Raw genomic sequence first — 22,057 nt, 5'->3', positions numbered from 1 at the left:
TTGATAAAGGGTGGGTGGTGACTGTGCAATTTGTCTACCACTGCTCCAGATCATCAGTTCCTAATTATTTAGCTAATCAAACTTCCTTCTCTGCTTATAAGTATCTATCTTTTGTATCTTCATCAAGTACAATTAGAAAGCACTGGGTGTTATACGCAACTAATGAATCATCGAACTTTGCATTAGAAACCAGGGATGTACTGTATGCTGACTAACATAATATAATAAAAAAACATTAAAAAAAAGAAACCATATGCAACATGTCATACAAAGTGAGTGCTCTACAATTATGGGGAAAGAGGACAGTCATGTGCAAGGGTCAACGTGAGCATGAAACCTCAATGAGCCTAAGTATAGGAAGACCTCCTTTCAAGACAGGGAAGGGCCTTGAGGTGTGTCGCGGGGTAAACTAAGTGTGAACCATCCAAGAGCATCACCTGCTATACACCCAGGTTGGCCAGTGAGGTGGGCATGAGCTTCTCAAGTGAATGGGTTAGTGAAGTGCTCTGGGAACACTGCATAATCTTACCTCACTGTGTTTGGAGGCATCAGACATGGTCCCGCTTGAAAGAGTGTACTTTTCAGACGCGGCTTTGGTTTTCCTGATCCCTTTGAACCATTTCTTATATTGTTCCCGGACCTGCAGAGGCAAAGCATGCTTGGGTCAGCTCACTGAGGGGAGTGAGGACAGGAAGGGCCCTGGGTGGGAGTCGGGCAGTGGTACCTGCTGGCTGAGGAGGCAGTACACCAGGAAGATGAAGATGCCCTGCAGGCTGTTGACGATGGTGAAGAGGTAAGCCATGACGATGGCAGCTGGACCCACCTGCAGGACGCCCAGGCACCACGTACAGCCCAGGATGAGCAGCTGAGCTGTGGCTTTAAATGTCAGCATCCTGGGTGGGAGGAGAAAGGAGGTCATGATACACCCAGAGTAACACCACCGGGGCTGGTTTCATGTCCTCTCCATGGATGCTTCTGATTGAGTTGCGATCAACTTTGATCTTTACTGTCAATGATTCCCTAAAAAGAAACCTTATCCCTCCAGAATGTGAGTTTCAAAAAGATCATGATGTTTCATGAAGATCTCCAATTTTGTTCAACTGACATTATTGAATGTTCTGTGCACCTGGCTCTAGGCTGGGGCTAGGGAGTTCAAAACAGCGAAGACAGATCGGTAGGAGAAGGAAGGGAAGAATGAACGGGGGAGTAAACAGAAGGGGGAATGAACCATGAGAGACTATGGACTTTGGGAAACAAACTGAGGGCTTCAGACGGGAGGGGGGTGGGGGATGGGATAGGCCAGTGATGGGTATTAAGGAGGACACGTATTGCATGGTGCACTGGGTGTTATATGCAGACAATGAATCATGGAACTTTACATCGAAAACTAGGGATGTATGTATGGTGACTAACATAACATAATAAAAAATTATTAATAAAAAAAAAGACTTCTGTTTTTACAGACTTTAAAGTCTAGTGGAAAGACAAAAACAAATGATCACAGATAACATTTGCGAAGTGAGATACTTCTTTCCATCCAGGGCTGTTCCTGTCCTCACCCTCTCCACGATCTGAGCCAGGGCATGCTTTGCCCAGAAGAGAGGCCATTGACTCTGTGCAAAGTTGAGGAGAGCAGAGGACGTCCCCAGACTCTTAGGTGTGTGACATGTGGCTGATGCAGCTGAGTTCACCGGGTGCCAGAGAAGGGGAAGGCAGAGGGCAGAGCATGCACGAAGGCGTGGGCATGATGGGTGTGCTCATTCTGAAAACTGTTATGGGATTTCCTGAGTGTGTTATAAAGGTATGAATGTTCTCAGGATCTTTTTCATGGCCCCACGGTAGCAATCCCTGCTTATCACAACAAAGTCAATTCTCTCTGCAGCGGAAATAGTTGTTGTTGGGGTTGTGCATGGATGGGATGTTTTTGGCGTGGGTGTCAGCAGCAAACCACAGAATTTAAGGGTCGGCCAAGGAGGGTGGCTGCACCTCTCTCTTCCAGTCCCCTCGGGAGCCCTGGGAAGGGACACCAGAGCCTTGGAGGCATGAGGATAATGTTCAGTATGGGGGTTGGTGTGTATCTCTGACCCACCCTCACCTTGTGTTCTGGAGAGTGGACACATCGCTGTTGAGTGAAGAGAGCTTGTTTTTCACAATCCAGACGGTCATCAGGAAGAAAGCCAAATTAATCTGCAGAAAACCCACAGGCATATTAACTACACTCCACTTCTGGCAGAGCTTTGTCCTAGCTCAACCAGCTCCTAACCTGGGAGGGAAGAAGGTTTTGTGTTTTGTAACAGTCCTAGAAAAGCAGACCAAGCACCCAGTAACTCAGGCCCATTTTTGTCCTGTAACTTAAGTGACCACTTCAATAAAGTTTGCATGGGAATTCCAAATTTTAGCACTGAAAGTGCCACAACTCAGGAAATACCTTAGTCCTGGTTTTACAATGGGAATTCCTACCTCCTGGGAGCCCCTCCTCAGTCCTGGATCAACTGGAATGACTGTTCACCCTGCCTGTCACCCTCCTGATACACCTGGTCTTTGAATGACCCTCAGCTGGGCAGGCAGGTTGCTCTGATGTCATCCATTACTCACGGAGAAGATGGTGCAGACGGGGCCAAGGAAGGTCCATATGAATCCTTTGTCTGTGTGGAGCCAGCATCTAAGAGAGAGATGGGAAGAGATTCAAGAAAATATGGGCCTTTGTGGATAAAGGATTGATAAATAGACATACCCCTCCCCTCCCAATGTTTCCTCCTGCCTTCTTTATTATTATTGCTATTATTACTATTTTACTGTTGCTGTTGTTGTGTAAGAACACTGAGCATAAGATCTATCCTCATAACAAATTTTCAGCATACAACACTGTCAGCTATAGTCACAGGGCTTTATAATCGATATCTTGATCCTATTTATCTCATATTACTGAAACTCTGTATATGCTCTTGCAAGTGGTCGTGGTTCCATGGGTGTATACTTATCCCCAAATCCATCAAGTTGTATACATTCAGTATGTTCAACTTATTCCATGTGAAGCATTCTGTAATAAAATTGTTTTTTAAGAAACATAAATTCCTGTCAAGGAGCTCTTTCAAGTTTTGGCCTCCAGAAATGCTGACAGAAATAAATATAAATCTTTAAAGGAAAAAAGAATCAATCAGTAAAATAAGTTACATATGTATATATATATATATATATATATATATTTTGGACAAATATGAAGTGTATCCTCTGTGTCAGGATCTGTGCTTGGCTCTGAAGACCCGGTTCGGATTAGGGTAAAGTGGTCGCTGTCCTCAGGGAGACACCAATGAAGTTGGAGGAGCAACAGTTAGACAATAGACAAAATCAAGATAATGAATTTTATGATCAAGTATGAGGAGCTATGAGGATATGTAGCTGGAACCATAATCTAGTCCAGGGTATAGGAGATCGCAATAGTTGGAAAGGGTTTTCCTGAAAGAATTGAATTTTTTGTTTTTGCTTGTTTTTCAAAATTTTTAATTTAAATTCAGTGTAACATATATTGTATTGTTAGTTTCAGAGGTAGAACTTAGTGATTCATCAGTTGCATACAACACCCAGTGCTCATTGCTTCAAGTGCCCTCCTTAATACACATCACCCAGTTTCCCCATCCCCCCCACCGCCCCGCAGCAACCCTCAGTTTGTTTCCTATAGTTAAGCATCTCTTATGGTTTGCCTCCCTTTCTGTCTTGATCTTATTTTATTTTTCTTTCCTTTCCCATATATTCTTCTGTTTTGTTTCTTAAATTCCACATATAAGTGAAGTCATATATTTGTCTTTCTCTTACTGACCTATGTCACTGAGCATAATACCCTCTTGTTCCATCCATGTCATTGCCAATAGCAAGATTTCATTCTTTTTGATGGCTGAGTAATATTCCATTGTATATATAAATACCACCTTTTTTTTTTATCTATTCATCTATTGATGGACATCTGGGCTCTTTCCATAATGTAAGTATGGAAGCATAAGGAAAGTGCCATATACTTAATGAAACAACTCTGTGTATAATGCATCTCTCAACTAATATCTTTTTTTAATGAAGATAGAAGCATTTTCAAATACGTGTGTGGAAACATAAAGAAAAAGCCCTATACTTTGAAGCAACACTATGTAGCAGATGAGCATAGGGGAAGGGAAGGAAAAATAAAATAAGATGAAAATTGAGAGGGAGGTAAATCATAACAACTGAATTGTTTTTAAGCTGAGATGTGAAGGATGAGTAGGTGTAGACAAGGTGAGAATTTTGGACCATGCAGGAAGTGAGTAAAAATACCCAAATGAGACAAAACAGTGAGCCTGCCCCAGTGGTAGGGCTCATGTGCATTACATAACTAATTCCTCAAGAAGACACAGGTACTCACATACTCACAGGTCAGGCATCTCAAGGCCACACAGAGAGCAATGACAGAGCTGGACTTTATCCCCAGGGAGGGGGGCTGTGAGTGAGGTGGGAGGTGTGAGGACCAGGGAGAGGGTCAGATGATACCAGCAGGAAGCATCAAAGGGAAGCTTTGAAGGTGGGCATTGGCAGACTGGAGCCTGTGGGCCCGGGTGGCTGTTGCCTGCTCTTGTAAGTGTTTTACTGTAAGTGTTTGCTCTTGTAATGAGTGTTTTACACATTCATTTTCTCCCCATTTGTCTGTGGCTGTGTTTGTGCTCTGAGGACAGAGCTGAGTAGTTGCTGCAGAGATCATAGGTCCCACAAAGCTGGAAATATTATCTGGCCCTTTATGCAAAAAGTTCATTGACTTTTATGCTCAACTCCCTAGGAAGACCAGCTGGCCAGGGCTCGCTGATGTCATCAGGATAGGTGCGTGGTGTGAGCGCCAGACTGGATGTGACCCCAGCTCTGCCACCAGCCAGCTGTGTGACCTTGGCCATGTTAGTTAATCTCCTTGTGCCTCAGTTCCTCATCCATAATATGGCCCAATGCTAGTTTCTACTGCACAGGTTGTTGGGGGGATGATTTGAGCTGACACAAGAAAAATATTTGGAACAGTGATTATACACCAGAAGTGATTTCTAAATCTTAGCTGTGGTCACAGTTATTTCGTCATCCAAATGACCCTTTGTTTCTTTTAAAATTAAGATAGAGAAGGAGTTTACACAAATCAATGACTGCCTTTATATCAATTTTGTTTTCTAGATTTTAAAAGAACCTCTGATGGGTATTAAGGAGGGCACGTACTGCATGGTGCACTGGGTGTTATACACAAGTAATGAATCATGGAACATTACATCAAAAACTAGGGATGTACTGTATGGTGACTAACATAACATAATAGAAATTTATTATAAAAAAATAAAAGAACCCCCTCACTTAATACAATGAATGTTTTAATAATAAAGATTTACTAATATATGAGATGCAATTAATATTATACTAATACATATTTATATAATATACACTGCATATTTAAAATAATTGAAGAATAGAGAACCCCAAAATGGATGCTTAACTCTATGGTCAACTAATCTTCCACAAAGCGGGAAAAAATATCTAATGGAAAAGAGACTGTTCAACAAATGGTGTTGGGAAAATTGGATAGACACACGCAGAAGACAGAACATGGACCAGTTTCTACACCATACACAAAAATAAACTCAAAATGGATGATAGACCTAAATGTGAGACAGGAATCCATCAAAATCCTAGAGGAGAACACAAGCAGCAACCTTTTTTGACCTCAGCCATAGCAACTTCTGTCTAGACACGTCTCCAAAGGCAAGGGAAACAAAAGCAAAAATAAACTATTGGGACTTCATCAAGATAAAAAAACTTTTGCACAGCAAAGGAAACAGTTGACAAAATCAAAAAGACAACAGACAGAATGGAAGAAGATATTTGCAAATGTCTTATCAGATAAAGGGCCAGCATCCAAAATCTATAAAGAACTTATCAAACTCAACACCCAAAAAAACAATGAATCTAGTCAAGAAATGGGCAGAAGACATGAACAGACATTTCTCCAAAGAAGACATCCAAATGGCCATTAGACACACAAAAAATGCCCCACATCACTTGTCATCAGGGAAATACAAACCAAAACCACAATGAGATACCACCTCGCACTGGTTAGAATGGCTAAAATTAATAACTCAGGAAACAACAGATGTTGGTGAAGATGTGGAGAAAAGGTAACCCTCTTACACTGTTGGTGGGAACGCCAACTGGTACAGCCACTCTGGAAAACAGTATGGAGGTTCCTCAAAAAATTAAAAATAGAGCTACCCTATGACTCAGCCATTGTACTACTAGGTATTCATCCAAAGGATACAAACATAGTGATTCAAAGGGGCACCTGTATCCCAATGTTCATAGCAGCAATGTCCGCAATAGCTGAACTATGGAAAGAGCCCAGATGTCCATCGAAGGATGAATAGATAAAGAAGAAGTAGTATGTATATACAATGGGATATTATTCAGCCATCTACAAGAATGAAATCTTGTCATTTGCAACAACGTGGATGTAACTAGAGGGTATTATGCTAAGTGAAATAAGTCAGTCAGAGAAAGACAAATACCATATGATTTCACACATATGTGGAATTTTAGAAACAAAACAGATGAACATAGGGGAAAGGAAAGAGAAATAAAATAAGATCAAAGCGGAAAGGGAGGCAAACCATAAGAGACTCTAAACTATAGGAAACAAACTGAAGGTTGCTGGAAGAGAGGAGGATTGGGGGATGGGGTAATTGTGGGGTGTGCATTAAGGAGGACACTTGATGTAATGAACACTGGGTATTGTATGCAACTGAAGAATCACTAAATTCTGCCCCTGAAACTAATAAGAAAATACAAGCATCTCTACCCCACAAAAAAAGTAATTAAGCCTAAAAGATAAAAAATAGTCACGTCATCTATGTTCACTATATATTAACTTATAATTATTAATATTTTATATATTGTTATTAATATAAAACATAATTTATACTATATAATTGTTAGCATACTTCATGATATTTAAAATAATCAAATCTTATCAGAGAAAGACAAATAGCATATTATTTCACTCATGTTTGGAATTTAAGAAACAAAACAAATGAACATAGGGGGAAAAAGAAAAAAGAGGGCAAACCAGAAAGCAGACTCATAACTATAGAGAACACACTAAGGGTTGGTGGAGGGAGGGAGGTAGGGGGTTGGGTAAAATGAGTGATGGGGATTAAGAAGGGCACTTGTGATGAGCACCGGGTATTGTATGTAAATGATGAAACACTAAATTCTATACCTGAAACTAATATTAATGCTATATGTTAACTAACTGGAATTTAAATAAAAAACTGAAAAAGAAAAAAATCGGATGAAACTAATGATGTAGTATAAGTTGGCTAATTGAATTTAAATAAAATTAAAGATGGGATAAAAATTAAAAAATAATTAAATCTTAAGGACTTAAAACAGTCACTTCAATGAACACAATCTTCCACCAGGTAGATGTCCTTGGAGTGGCCACTGACCTTTTCTCTGCCTATCATGTTCTGATGGAATTAAATTGCTATTGGTTCTATGACGGCCAACGTTGTCCTGGAGAAGAGAAGGACAGTGGGAATTTGCATTTACCGGGTGGTTGTTCCATAAAGGTGAGGCCTGGATGCTGCAGAAATGGCCACAATTATAGCCGGGGCTCCATAGCCCACGGGGAACATGAGCTTCTTCATGACCCTGCTCACGCTGGAGTAGTTGACCACCATCAGATTCCGTGCAGTGAGGAAGAGGTGCAGACCCTCCAGCAGCATCCAGGTGAAGGAGGCCAGGTAGAGGTAGTGTAAGGCACCCGCGATGATGGCACACAGCACCTGGGGGAGGACAAAGGTGCCCCAGGATGGACTGTCAGGGAGGAGGGTGGCCCCAGGACCCCTCCCATACTTTGCCATTGGAGAGGATGCTCAGGCATATGGTCGAGTTGTCCGGAGAGGGTTTGTCTTCTAGTTCATTGGTCAATGTGAAATAGGCTACTTACCCCTCTAAGCTACCCAGGAACCAAGGACATTTTATTAAGGTATCAGTGCAGCACAGCTCCATGAACTGAGCACCCCTGGGACAGGGCAGGGGCTCCTCTGTGACGGTGTCAGTACCTTGATCTCGGTCCGGTCGATGGCCGTGAGGAAGAGCAGGTGGGCCAGGAAGAGGCAGATTGCGAGCTGCAGGTGGATGGAGGTGCTGGTGTTCTGGATGGTTTTGCACAGCAGGAAGGTGAGGGCTGCCAGGAGGAGGCACAGCAGAGAGAGGCCCAGCCCCACATAGGTGATCGCAGCCAGCAAGGGATCCTCCTCCTGGGACCCAGCAAAGAGGACATCACAGCCACATCTTTAAAAGCACAGACTAGAATGGCAAAACTTAACAACACTGATAGTATCAAATGCCAGCAAAATGGAGCAGTTGGAACTCTCATACACTGCTGTTTGAGAACATGAAAGGTAACAACTGTTTTGGAATGGAGTTGGGGAGTTTTTTTTTTTTTTAATAAAGTTAAACATACACTAATGCTAAAACACACCTATCATAGGATTTAGCAATTGCATTTTGGGTATATACCCAAGAAAAATGAAAACAAGTGTCCAGAAAAACAATGTTTAAGATTCTTCCTATGAGCTTTATTCATCATAGCCCAAACTGCAAGCAATGCAAATGCCCATTAACTGGAGGACAGATAGACAATTGTGGAATAGTCATATATTGGGAGGCTATACAGCAATAAAAAGGAATGAACTACTGTTACACATGGTAACATGGGAGAATCTCATAGAATGTCGACCAAAAGAAGCCAGACCATAAAGAGAATAATTCTACTCTACTGAATGACTCTGGGGCAGTCAAAAGTAAACTATAGCGATAAAATGAGATCTGTGGTTTCCTGGGGGTTGGGATGAGAACACTGAGAGTGTACTGAGGGGCTTTCTGAGGTGATGGAAGGGCTCTATAGCTCAGGGAGAGTTGTAGCACAGGGTGTTTACAATTGGGAAAATTCATGAAGTGTACACTTATAATCTGATTTTTATTGCAATAATATTGTACCCCAATAAAATCAATTTTTTTAAAAAAACGAATTACTTGAGGGTCTGATGTCTAGAAGAGAAGTAGAGCTCATATAAACTCAGCAGTGCCTGTGTGATAGGATAATCCTCCTTCGGGATATCAAGCCCTTGAATATTAGGGCTGTATTTTGATGTGGAAACTAAGTATTCTTTTTACACGTTGCTCTTCTGGAAGTGATGCTTCTGTTCTACCCATCCCCATGACCTGAGATCACCTTCACGAGTATTTGTACCTGTTCAGCTAAAAAATAATAATATTCTTGGGCTGGGACAAATAATATGGACCACAAAACACATGCACTTATCTGTCTCCCCTGGTCCCCCTCCCTTCTCTCCCCATTGCTGATGATTCATTCCAAATCCTAGTACTTTTTTTTAAAAGATTTTATTTATTCGACAGAGATAGAGACAGCCAGCGAGAGAGGGAACACAAGCAGGGGGAGTGCGAGAGGAAGAAGCAGGCTCACAGTGGAGGAGCCTGATGTGGGGCTCGATCCCAGAACGCCGGGATCACGCCCTGAGCCGAAGGCAGACGCTTAACCGCTGTGCCACCCAGGCACCCCCCTAGTACTTATTAAGTTTTAAAGGAAATCCTTGTTTGAAATCCTTGTTTGGAAGAAAAAGCTAATTATTTTGGAATTTAAAACGGTGGCCCAAAGGTTGCATGTGCACACACACCCACATACACACATACACACACACGCACACCTGTTCTTGGAAATAATTAAAATGTCACAAATGTAATGAAAACGAAAAACATCATTTCCACTTTCTGTGAAAATAGAGAATAATTGGAAGAGATGTTAAAATCAGATAAGATTGACTGAGAGTGCACATCGGAGGAAACCTGAATAATCTGTTTCACGACGACAATAGTGGGAATGATGTGGGCAGGAGTCTCCTTCTACCAGTTTGTTTAAAGATTCAGAGGAGTTGAAGCTAAGTGTTTACTTATACAAAAGGACCGTATTTGCAGGAAGAAGTTTGGCTCTAGTTGTGGAGGAAAACTGGTTTTTGTATGTGAAAGCCCCATTGCCGACTTAATTTTGCTTAGATAAATTTTTAAAACTCACATAAAAACCTGTAATATAGCCCTGACCATGTTTTTACATACACATCTTGGAAATCACTCCTGCAGGAAACACCATCTGCCTTAAAGATAAGTGATTAAAAGGAACAAACACAAGATCTATACAAAATATCACGAGAAATAAAGGAGGAAAAAAGAAAAAAAAGGTTAGTAAGGATTACTCAAGAAATAATTGTTAAAATGGAGCAGATGAAAGTTGTGACATGATTTACCCTGAATCAAAACGTGGAAGGAAGAGCTTGCCTTTATTTATTTTATTTTTTTTATAATGATTTTTTATTATATTATGTTAGTCACCATACAGTACATCCCCGGTTTCCGATGTAAGGAAGAGCTTGCCTTTATAAGCAAGAAATTGAAGCAGAGATACAAGGCATCAGAGAAGAGAAATCTTGTGAAGTTGTGTGTTACAAAAGCCAAGTGCATAAATGGAAGAAAAAAACCCTGTAGTATTGAAGGCAAAATTTAAAGAGGTCATATTAAAAATGGACCCTATTGAAGCACAGTTCAAAAGATATAGAGAACAGAAATGAAAAAGATGGGCAAAATTAAGTTAATATATACAATGGGTGATTACTCAGCCATCAAAAAGAATGAAATCTTGCCATTTGCAATGATGTGGATAGAGCTAGAGGGTATTATGCTTAGTGAAATAAGTCAGAGAAAGACTACCATGTCTTTTCACTCATATGTGGAATTTAAGAAACAAAACAGAAGAACACAGGGGAAAGGAAGGAAAAATAAAGTAAGATGAAAACAGAGAGGGAGGCAAACCATAAGAGACTCTTAACTCTAGGAAACAAACTGAAGGTTGCTGGAGGGAAGGTGGGTGGGGGGATGGGGTAACTGGGTGATGGACATTAAGGAGGGCATGTGATGTAATGAACACTCTGTGTTACATGCAACTGATGAGTTACACTCTACCCCTGAAACTAACGCACTGTATGTTAACTAACGTGAATTTAGATTAAAAAAAAGAGAACACTTCTATCTTCATGAAAGAAGATGTTAGTTGAAAGATGCTTTTCAAAAAATCCCAGGAAACAAACTGAGGGTTACAGAAAGGAGAGGGTTGGGAGTATGGGGTAACCAGGTGGTGGGTATTAAGGAAGGCACGTGTTGTGATGAGCACTGGGTGTTATATGCAACTAATGAATCATTGAACACTACATCAGAAACTAATACTGTACTATATGTTGGCTAACTGAACATAATAATAAAAATTATTAATATAAGGAGAGAAGTAAAAGGAAATCAAAGGAGAAAGAAATATGGAACAAGGCAAATGAGAGCCACTATATGCATTCAATGAAGAAAACCCAACCAATGAAGAGAGCAAATGTTGAAAAATAGATTTCAAGATATATTGTCAAAAATGAAATAAAAGTCAAATCTATACACTTAAACACCTTGCATGGGTGGTGGTGGGGAATAGCCAAGAATGATAATACAGTTTATTTTAAACTGTATTAAGATTTTACTATATTAAACTGTAAACTATATTAAAATATGACCTATTTTAAAATTTAAAGGAATCCATTGGGTGGCTACAGAAATGTGGAGATATATATATAACAAATGACCTAGCATTGTTACTGCAACATTGTAGAAACCAAATATTACAAAGAAAATGTTTGTCATTGGAGATTTGTTAAAGTAGGGAACATCCACAGAATGGAATGTTATGCAGATGTAAAAATGAATGCTGAAGGTCTTTATGTATTAATATAGAATCTCACAAGTATTTTAAGTGGAAAAATGCATAAGAGTGAAAATGGTAGGCAATGGCTTGAGTGAAAATAAAACCATATATTATATGTGTTTGCTTTATACACAGTATATCTCTAAAAGGGCTAAAAAGAAACAGATTTCTTCCAAGAAGGACTCTGATCGCTGGGGGCCATGGGAAGGAAAGAGACTTCTCAATGTTACTCCTTCTGTTCCTTTTGAGTTTTAAACCATATTTTTCATCTCTTCAAAAATTTAACTGGGAAAACTTGTACAATGTATTCTATTCTTTAGCAAAGTGGCAGGAGGAAACACACTGTTTTGGGGGTGCTGTTTGAAATTGGATATCCACGAGGCCTAAAACAGTTCTCATTCTTATCTCCATGTGGTTCCTTACCTGCTGTCACCTGGGTGAACCTCAAGAAGAAGTAATCCTGTCGCCCAGCCAGGAGAGGAGGATGGTTTGGCCCTCGATGCTGCCACTCTCCCTGGCTCCCCTCTGACCTCTCTCATCACATCTGTTCCCTTCTGGTGCCTGTAGTCCCTAGCATCCTTGTCTCCATGGGCTCTCACCTGCACGTCGTAGTGGGCCATGAGGACGGCAAAGCTGCTGAGGTGGGTGCACTGGCAGGTGGTGCTCGTGTCTCCGGTGGCCACCATCCTGCAGCCCGTGGTGGCCCAGTGACCATATCCATTCTGACCATGTTTCCAGAAGGCACAGAACACCTCCTCCCTTGGTCCAGGAGTCACTGACTATAGGAACAGGGCATAGGTGTGAGCTGGTTGGTGGTTCTGGTGCTCAGAGATGTTGACTCAGAGCTGACTCAGGGAGGGCTGACTTTACTGGGGAGGTACTCACTGGCAGGGGAGCTCCCCAGAGCCCCAAAGCTGAGCTGAGCAGCGAGGCTGTGCCCAGGACCCAGGCTTCCACACCCACAGCCCCATCTCTCACATGGTGAGAGCACTCACCCAGCACTCACATGGTGAGAGAAGATGAAGGTGACAGGGGAGCTGAGGTTCTGGGTGTCCCTGTTGCTCGTAAAGGCGGAGATGACATCTGAGAGCAGGACAGAGGGGACTCCTTGCAGCACGCCCTTGTGTGCCTCATGCAGAACTGTCTGCTTCTCAGGGTCCAGGACCAGGGGGACCTCAGCCAGCAACCTGCCCATCCCTGGAGTGGAGATGAGGCCCACCACAGAAGGACCTGCAGGAAAAGGCCAATGTTGATATGTTGGGGTGTCCAACAGGGCCCCTTTCTCCTCAGATGGATTTTCCCCTGTAGCCCCACCCACCCCACTCTTTCCTTTAATCTTTAATTCTGTGCATGGCTCATCCTGGCTGTCTTGTCCCATCGCAAGGTCTCAGTGGCCCTCATTCCCCATTTTAGTCATTACCGAAGTCACTGGATTCCTGCACCACATCCCAGTTCAGCTGCATCTTTGCATGGCTCTGGCCCAAGGTGACATCCCCGATTCCTTGCTCTTGCACCTTCAGGGACAGTTCTATGGTGGTGGCAATGACGGGAGGGATGGGAGAAGTCAGGTTACCACTTGCAGAATTGGGATTACATTTTTCGATATGCTGATAAACCACAGGAATTTTAGGTACTAATGTGAGAGTAATGTGGCTGGTTTAATACTGTTATTTGAGCATTTTTGAAAGCTGAAAACCAAAGGGTCTCCAAAGATTGCACTTATTTAGAAAATTTTCTACTAAACTTGCATAATCTCAGGAAAAGGGAGGAAATGCTAATGGACAAGTCAAGGCTTCTGTTGCTATGACAATTCTAATTCTATTTCAAAGATTTTCTAAATTAGAATATATAGAATATATACAACACTACTGTTAAAGCTGATGTTGGTATTTGCAGCTCAAAGTCTCACAAGGTCTGGTATCCGGACTATATAAAGAATTCTAAATAACCCAATAATAGGACAAATAACCCAATTAAAAAACCCGAAGAATACCATATGCTAATTTGAAGGGCTACATGTACCCCTATGTTTATAGCAACATTATCAACAATAGCCAAACTATGGGAAAGAGGCCAAATGTCCATCAACTGATAAATGGATAAAGAATATGTGATTTATATGTACAATGGAATATTACTCAACCATCAAAAAGAATGAAATCTTACCATTTGCAGCAATGTGGATGGAGCTAGAGACTATTATGCTAAGTGAAATAAATCAGTTAGAGAAAGACAAATACCATAGGATTTCACTCATATGTGGAATTTAAGAAACAAAACAAATGATCATAGGGAAAAAGAAACCTGAGAGGCAAACAAAGAAATAGACTCAACTATAGAGAAAAAACTGATGGTTACCAAAAGGGAGGTGGGGGGGATGGGTGAAGCAGGTGATGGGATTAAGGAGGGCACTTGTTGTGATGAACACCAGGTGAGGTATGGAAGTGTTGAATCATTATATTGTACACCTGAACTCATATTTCACTGTATGTTAACTAAGTGGAGTTTAAATAAAAAATATTCCATTGTATTTTTATCACATTTGCTTTATCCATTCATCTGTTTATGGACATCTGGGCTCTTTCCACAATAGTTTGGCTATTGTGAACATTGCTGCTATAAACGTTGGGGATCATTATATTTGTATCTTTGGGGTAAATACCTGGTAGTGCAATCATGGGTCATAGGGTAGCTCTATTTTCAACTTTTTGAGGAACCTCCACACTGTTTTCCAGCCTGGCTGCACCAACTTGCATTCCCACCAACAGTGTAAGTCCAGTGTAAGTCCAACATTTGTTGTTTCCTGACTTGTTCATTTTAGTCATTCTGACTGGTGTGAGGTGATATCTCATTGTGATTTTTTTTTACAAAATAGTATTTTTATTTATTATTATTATTTTTAAAATTTTTTTTATTATATTATGTTAGTCACCATACAGTACATCCCTAGTTTTTGATGAAAAGTTTGATGATTCATTAGTTGCGTAAAACACCCAGTGCACCATGCAATATGTGCCCTCCTTACTACCCATCACCGGTTTATCCCATTCCCCCACCCCCCTCCCCTCTGAAGCCCTCAGTTTGTTTCCCAGAGTCCATAGTCTCTCATGTTTTATTCCCCCTTCTGATTACCCCCCCTTTCTTTATCCCTTTCTTCTCCTACTGATCTTCCTAGTTCTTATGTTCCATAGATGAGAGAAACCATATGATAATTGTCTTTCTCTGCTTGACTTATTTCACTTAGCATTATCTCCTCCAGTGCCGTCCATGTTGCAGCAAATGTTGAGAAATCGTTCTTTTAGATAGCTGAATAATATTCCATTGTATATTGATTTGTATTTCTCTGATGCCAAGTGATGTGGACCATTTAGATGTGATACACACACACACACACACATACAATGGAATATTAGTCATCAGAAAGGATGAATACTTACCATTGACATCAACGTGGATGGAATTGGAAGGTATTTTGCTGAGCGAAATAAGTCAATCAGAGAAAGACAATTATCATACTGTTTTACTCGTATGTGGAATATAAGAAAAGGTGCAGAGGCTCATAAGGGAAGGGAGGGAAAACTGAATGGGAAGTCATCAGAGAGGGAGACAAACTATGAGAAACTCTTAACTCTAGGACACAAATTGAGGGTTGCTGGAGGGGAGGTGGGTGGGGAATAGGGTAATTGGGTGATGGGCTTTAAGGAGGGCATATGATGTGATGAACACTGGGTGTTTTACACAACTGATGAATTATTGAACTCTACATCTAAAACTAATGATGTTGGCTAATTGAATTTAAATAAAAAATTTAAAAAGTGGGCAAAAGATTCAAATAGACATTTCTCCAGAGAAATATACAAAATGCTCATAAGTACATGAAAATATCATTAACACCATTAGTTATTAGGTAAATGAAAATTAAAACCAGAATGAGATACCACTTTATACCCACAAAGATGGCTATAATATCAAAACTCCCCCAAATAACAAGTGTTTGGAATGATGTGGAGAAATTGGAATGCTTATCCATTGCTGGTGGGAAGGTAAATGGTCCAGCCACTTTGTAAAACAGTCTGGCAGTTTCTCAAAATGTTAAACGTAGAGTTACTGTATGACCCAGCAATTCCACTCTTAGGTATCTACCCAAAAGAAATGAAAACATACATCTGCACAATGATTTGAACATGAATGTTAATTGCTGTATTATTCATAATAGTCTCAAAGCAGAAACAACCTAAATGTCCACCAACTGATGAATGGATAAATCAAATGTGTATAACCCTATGAAGCATACTATTTGTCAATCAAAAGGAATGAAGATCTGATATAAGCCCTGTGCTCAGTGTGGATCTTGGTATTCTCTCTCCCTCTCCCTTTGCCCCTCCCCTCCCTGCTCTCTCTCTCAAATAAATAAATAAATAAATAAATAAATAAATAAATAAATATTTAAAAACTTAGCCTGGAAATTATTTCTTTTTTTAAAATTATGTTATGTTAGTCATCATGCAGTACTTCATTTGTTTTTGATGTAGTGTTCCATGATTCATTGTTTGTGCATAACACCCGGTGCTCTGAACAGTACGTGCCCCTCCTTAATACCCATCACCAGGCTAGTCCATCCCCCCACCCCTCTCCCCTCTGACACCCTCAGTTTGTTTCCTGAGTCCATAGTCTCTCATGGTTCGTCTTCCCCTCTGATTCCCCCCCTTCATTTTCCCCTTCCTTCTCCTAATATCCTCCCTGCTATTCCTTATGTTCCACAAATAAGTGAAACCGTATGATAATTGTCTTTCTCTGCTTGACTTATTTCACTTAGCATAATCTCCTCCAGTTCCATCCATGTTGATGCAAATGTGGGGTATTCATCTTTTCTGATGGCTGAGTAATATTCTATTGTATGTATGGACCACATCTTCTTAATCCATTCATCTGTTGAAGGGCATCTCAGGTCCTTCCACGATTTAGCTATTGTGGACAATGCTGCTATGAACATTGGGGTGCATATGGCCCTTCTCTTCACTACGTCTGTATCTTTGGGGTAAATACCCAGTAGTGCAATGGCTGGGTCATAGAGTAGCTCAATTTTTAACTTTTTAAGGGACCTCCACACTGTTTTCCAGAGTGGCTGTACCAACTTGCATTCCTACCAACAATGTAGGAGGGATCCCCTTTCTCCACATCCTCTCCAGAAATTGTTGTTTCTTGCCTTCTCAATTTTTGCCATTCTAACTGGTGTAAGGTGGCATCTCATTGTGGTTTTGATTTGAATTTCCCTGATGGCTAATGATTTGAACATTTTTTCATGTGTCTGTTAGCCATTTGTATGTCTTCATTGGAGAAATGTCTGTTCATGTCTTCTGCCCATTTTTTGACTTGACTTGATTATTTGTTTTATGGGTGTTGACTTTGAAAAGTTCTTTAGAGATCTTGGATACCAGCCCTTTATCTGTAATGTTATTTGCAAATATCTTCTCCCATTCCATGGGTTGCCTCTTTGTTTTGTTGACAGTTTCCTTTGCTGTGCAGAAGCTTTTTATCTTCTCAGTCATTTATTTTTGCTTTTGTTTCCCTTGCCTTTGGAGACATGTCTTGAAAGAAGTTGCTGTGGCCAGTGTAGAATAGGTTATCTGCCTCTGTTCTCCTCTATGATTTAGATACTAGAACTCATACAGCAATTTAGTAATGTGGCAGGATACAAAATCAATGCACAGAAATCAGTTGCTTTCGTATACACTAACAATGTAACTGTAGAAAGAGAAGTTATGGAATTGACTCCATTTACAATAGCAGCGAAAACCATAAGATATCGTGGAATAAACCTAACCAAAGAGGTAAAGGACCTATACTTTAGAAACTACAGAACATTTATGAAAGACATTGAAGAAGACACAAAAAGATAGAAAAACATTCCATGCTCATGGATCAGAAGAATAAACATAGTTAAAATTTCCGTGCTACCCAGAGCAATCTCTACTTTCAATGCCAATCACCAAAGCAATGTTGAAAAAGAAAAAAAGAGCTGGGGGTATCATGATGGCTGATTTCAAGCTATACTACAAAGCTGTGATCATCAAGACAGCATGGTACTGGCACGAAAACAGACTCACTGATCAATGGAACAGAATAGAGAACACAGATATGGACCCTCAAATCCATGGTCAACTAGTCTTTGACAAAGCAGGAAAATCATCCAATGTAAAAAGGACAGTCTGTTCAATAAATGGTGCTGGGAAAATTGGACAGCTATATACAAAAGAATGAAGCTCAACCATTCTCTCACACCATACACAAAGATAAACTCTAAATGGATGAAAGACCTCAATGTGAGATAGGAATCCATCAAAATCCTAGAGGAGAACAGAGGCAGTAACCTCTTTGACGTCAGCCACAGCAACTTCTTTCAACACACGTTTCCAAAGGCAAGGGAAACAAAAGCAAAAATGAACTTTTGGGACTTCATCAAGATAAAAAGTCTCTGCACAGCAAAGAAACTGTCGACAAAACAAAGAGGCAACCCACAGAATGGGAGAAGATATTTGCAAATGACATTACAGTTGAAGGGCTGGTATCCAAGATCTCTAAAGAACTTCTCAAAGTCAACACCCAAAAAGCAACTAATCAAGTCAAAAAATGGGCAGAAGAAACAAACTGAGGGTTTTAGAGGGGAGGGGGTTGGGGAGATGAGCTAGCCCGGTGAAGGGTATTAAGGAGGGCATGTATGGACCAAGAAGATGTGGTCCATATATACAATGGAATATTACTCAACCATCAGAAAGAATGATTACCCAACATTTGCAGCAACATGGATGGGACTGGAGGAGATTATGCTAAGTGAAATAAGTAAGCAGAGAAAGACAATTATCATATGGTTTCACTCATTTATGGAACATAAGAAATAGCAGGGATATCAGTAAGAGAAGGAAGGGAAGAATGAAGGGGGAGTAAAGAGAAGGGGGAATGAACCATGAGAGACTATGGACTCTGGGAAACAAACTGAGGGCTTTAGAGGGGAGGAGGGTGGGGGATTGGGATAGGCTGGTGATGGGTATTAAGGAGGGCACATATTGCATGGAGCACTGGGTGTTATACGCAAATAATGAATCATGAAACACTACATCAAAAACTAAGGATGTACTGTATGGTGTCTAACATAACATAATAAAAAATTATTATTTAAAAAAAGAAAAGGAGGGCATGTATTGCATGGAGCACTGGGTGTTACATTCAAACAATGAATCCTGGAACACTGCATCAAAAGCTAATGATGTATTGTATGGTGACTAACATAACATAATAATAATAAAAAAATGGACAGAAGACATGAACAGACACTTCTCCAAAGAATACATACAAATGGCTAACAGACACATGAAAAAATGTTCAAATCATTAGCCATCAGGGAAATTCAAATCAAAACCACATTGAGATACCACCTTACACCAGTTAGAATGGCAAAAATTGACAAGGCAAGAAACAACAAATGTTGGAGAGGATGTGGAGAAAGGGGAACCATCTTACACTGTTGGTGGGAATGCAAGTTTGTACAGCCACTTTGGAAAACAGTGTGGAGGTCCCTCAAAAAGTTAAAAATTGAGCTACACTATGACCCAGCAATAGCACTACTGGGTATTTACCCCAACGATACAGATGTAGTGAAAAGAAGGGCACACGCACCCAATTGTTCAGAGCAGCAATGTCCACAATAGCCAAACTGTGGAAGGAGCCAAGATGCCCTTCAACAGATGACTGGATAACGAAGATGTGGTCCATATATACAATGGAATATTACTCAGCCATCAGAAAGGATGAATACCCCACATATGCATCAACATGGATGGAACTGGAGGGGATTATGCTAAGTGAAATAAGTCAAGCAGAGAAAGACAATTATCATATGGTTTCACTTATTTGTGGAACATAAGGAATAGCAGGGAGAACATTAGGAGAAGGAAGGGAAAAATGAAGGGGGGGAATCAGCGGGGGAGATTTACCATGAGAGACTATGGACTCTGGGAAACAAACTGAGGGTGTCAGAGGGGAGAGGGGTGGGGGGATGGGCTAGCCCGGTGTTGGGTATTAAGGAGGGCACGTATTGCAATGAGCACCGGGTGTTATATGCAAACAATGAATCATGGAACACTACATCAAAAGCTAATGATGTACTGTATGGTGATTAACATATCATAAAAGATCAATAAATAAAAACATAAAAGAATCTTAAGCTTTTGTGCTTAAAAGAAATAAAGGTAGTTTCGTGGCTTTTCTTTTTTTAAATGATATAAGTTCTTTTAAATAAAATTCTGCGTTGGGAGTGTGGTCACCTGGCTCCAGAGGGGCCGTCTCTCGGAAGAAGGAGGAGTGAGAAGGTGAACAGGGGGATCAGGAGTCTGATGCAGACCCAGGTACTTACCCGTGCCTGCAGGAGCATGCACAGTCAATTGCCCATTGGGTAGGAACTTGCTTAGCACTCTTAGGATGTCCTCCAGGCCAATGAGCAGGTTTGTGGCTACACAGTGCTGCTCTGAGGGGGTCAGGGTCTTCAGGTCCCCTGGGGTCTCCAGCAGCTCACCTACTTCCTGCATGAGGTCCTGGGGAGACGCAGACACAGAGCCAGTGGGCAGTGGATCAAAGGGGTTGCACCAAGACCTGGCCATTCAGCCCTAGAGAACACACCCTAGAGATGATATTTGGAGGGTAACAATGGCACTGGATTACATCCCAGGATGGTTCTTGCTGCTTTGATCTCAGCTACTTGGAGGTCAACCCAGGTCAGAAAGGCCAAGGCTGACATAAGCCCAAAGCCCAGAACAAGTAATAAGGAAATAGGGAAATAATTATTGCATCTGGGGGGCGCCTGGGTGGCACAGCGGTTAAGCATCTGCCTTTGGCTCAGGGCGTGATCCCGGTGTTATGGGATCGAGCCCCACTTCAGGCTCTTCTGCTATGAGCCTGCTTCTTCCTCTCCCACTCCCCCTGCTTGTGTTCCCTCTCTCGCTGGCTGTCTCTCTGTCAAATAAATAAATAAAATCTTTAAAAAAAATTATTGCATCTGGGTGTCTTTAAAAGTCCTTCTAGATAGCTGAGTGCCCTAGTATTCTCACCACCATGGGTGAGGGACCAGTTGCAGTGCCCACTGCATGGGGACTTTTCTCCACTCCTACCGAAGGTCTCTGTGGGATTCCCATATCTTGCTTCTTTCTTGGTTCCAATTTTACCTGGATGGTGTTCTCGGCCAAGGCTGGCTTGAAATCTTGGGATAACTGCTGGACTTTGTCAAAGAAGCGGGAGAGACTCTGGGGAAAGGGGACATGAGGTTGGGTCAGAGAGCCTGAAGAGGGAGTTTGGGGAGAGGGTGGACACAAGATGATTGGTGAAAATCTTTCTGCTTCTGGTCTTCTGCTGAAGTTCTACTCACCTGGCTGCTGACTCCGGAAGGTGATGTCCATGAGGAGAAGGGGACCTCTGCAGGGAAAAGGGGCAGGAGCATCACTGGTGTGTGCGTGTGTGTGTGTGTGTGTGCTTGCTTTTTGTTTTGTGAATGCATGTATGCACACACATGTTCATGTGCAAGAGTATGTGCACACACTTGCTCATGCATGTAATACTCATGTGTGCATGCATGTATGTGTGTCAGGATTATATACCTTCACAGATGGTGAGCTTCAGGCCATGCAGAGGCTTGGACCTGGCCACCCAGTCATGGTGACAGTAGCATCTATAGCTGCCCTTCACATTGATGCAATGGGTTGAGTTGTGACATTGGTGATTTCCAGAGCTGCACTCGTCCACATCTGAAGACATAAAAGAGAGGATCAGTCCCCTATCCCAGCTCAGGCCTTTTCTCTACTCAACTCCAGCCCGACTACCCTCCACCTTCCTTAAGGTCAGGAATCAAGGAGTCCATCATAGCTGAAATGGATGGATGCCATCTGGTGATTGCACTCCCAACTCATCAGCCACCTCCGAGCAGGGGTTGCAAACTATGGCTCACAGCCAAACCCAGCTTTTGCCTGTTTCTGTAAAGAATAGGTTTTATATTTTTAACTGGCTAAAAAAGAAAAAAAATCGAAGGAAGAGCCGTCTTTTGTGACACATGAAAATGATACGAAATTCAAATTTTAGTATCCATAGATAAAATTTTATTGGAATGCCATCACTCCTGTTCATTTATGTGTTGGCTCTGTCTACTTTCAC

The 22,057-nt window shown here is 41.3% G+C and overlaps 1 protein-coding gene across 3 annotated transcripts in view; it reads right to left on the bottom strand.

Annotated features, from left to right (window-relative positions):
- The window catches only part of LOC123801781 (adhesion G protein-coupled receptor E2-like), a 34,101-nt gene that overhangs the window by 4,749 nt on the left and 7,295 nt on the right, over window positions 1-22,057 (bottom strand). For all 3 annotated transcript variants that reach the window (XM_045812020.2, XM_045812018.2, XM_045812019.2), the window contains exons 5-17: window positions 21,508-21,654; window positions 21,279-21,325; window positions 21,079-21,156; window positions 20,274-20,451; window positions 13,284-13,391; window positions 12,870-13,093; window positions 12,463-12,642; window positions 8,112-8,309; window positions 7,597-7,832; window positions 2,596-2,662; window positions 2,096-2,187; window positions 725-893; window positions 530-640 (exon numbers count right to left, since the gene is read on the bottom strand). In XM_045812020.2, the coding sequence (XP_045667976.1) occupies window positions 530-640; window positions 725-893; window positions 2,096-2,187; window positions 2,596-2,662; window positions 7,597-7,832; window positions 8,112-8,309; window positions 12,463-12,642; window positions 12,870-13,093; window positions 13,284-13,391; window positions 20,274-20,451; window positions 21,079-21,156; window positions 21,279-21,325; window positions 21,508-21,654 (1,835 nt within the window). The remainder of the gene's footprint in view (window positions 1-529; window positions 641-724; window positions 894-2,095; window positions 2,188-2,595; window positions 2,663-7,596; window positions 7,833-8,111; window positions 8,310-12,462; window positions 12,643-12,869; window positions 13,094-13,283; window positions 13,392-20,273; window positions 20,452-21,078; window positions 21,157-21,278; window positions 21,326-21,507; window positions 21,655-22,057) is intronic.

Source organism: Ursus americanus, chromosome 14 (assembly GCF_024610735.1).
Source record: "Ursus americanus isolate L20-20 chromosome 14, mUrsAme1.1.p, whole genome shotgun sequence".
In the NCBI taxonomy this organism is placed as follows: Eukaryota; Metazoa; Chordata; class Mammalia; order Carnivora; family Ursidae; genus Ursus; species Ursus americanus.
Note: the sequence above shows the minus strand (reverse complement) of the source record. Positions and strands in the feature narration are given on the sequence as shown.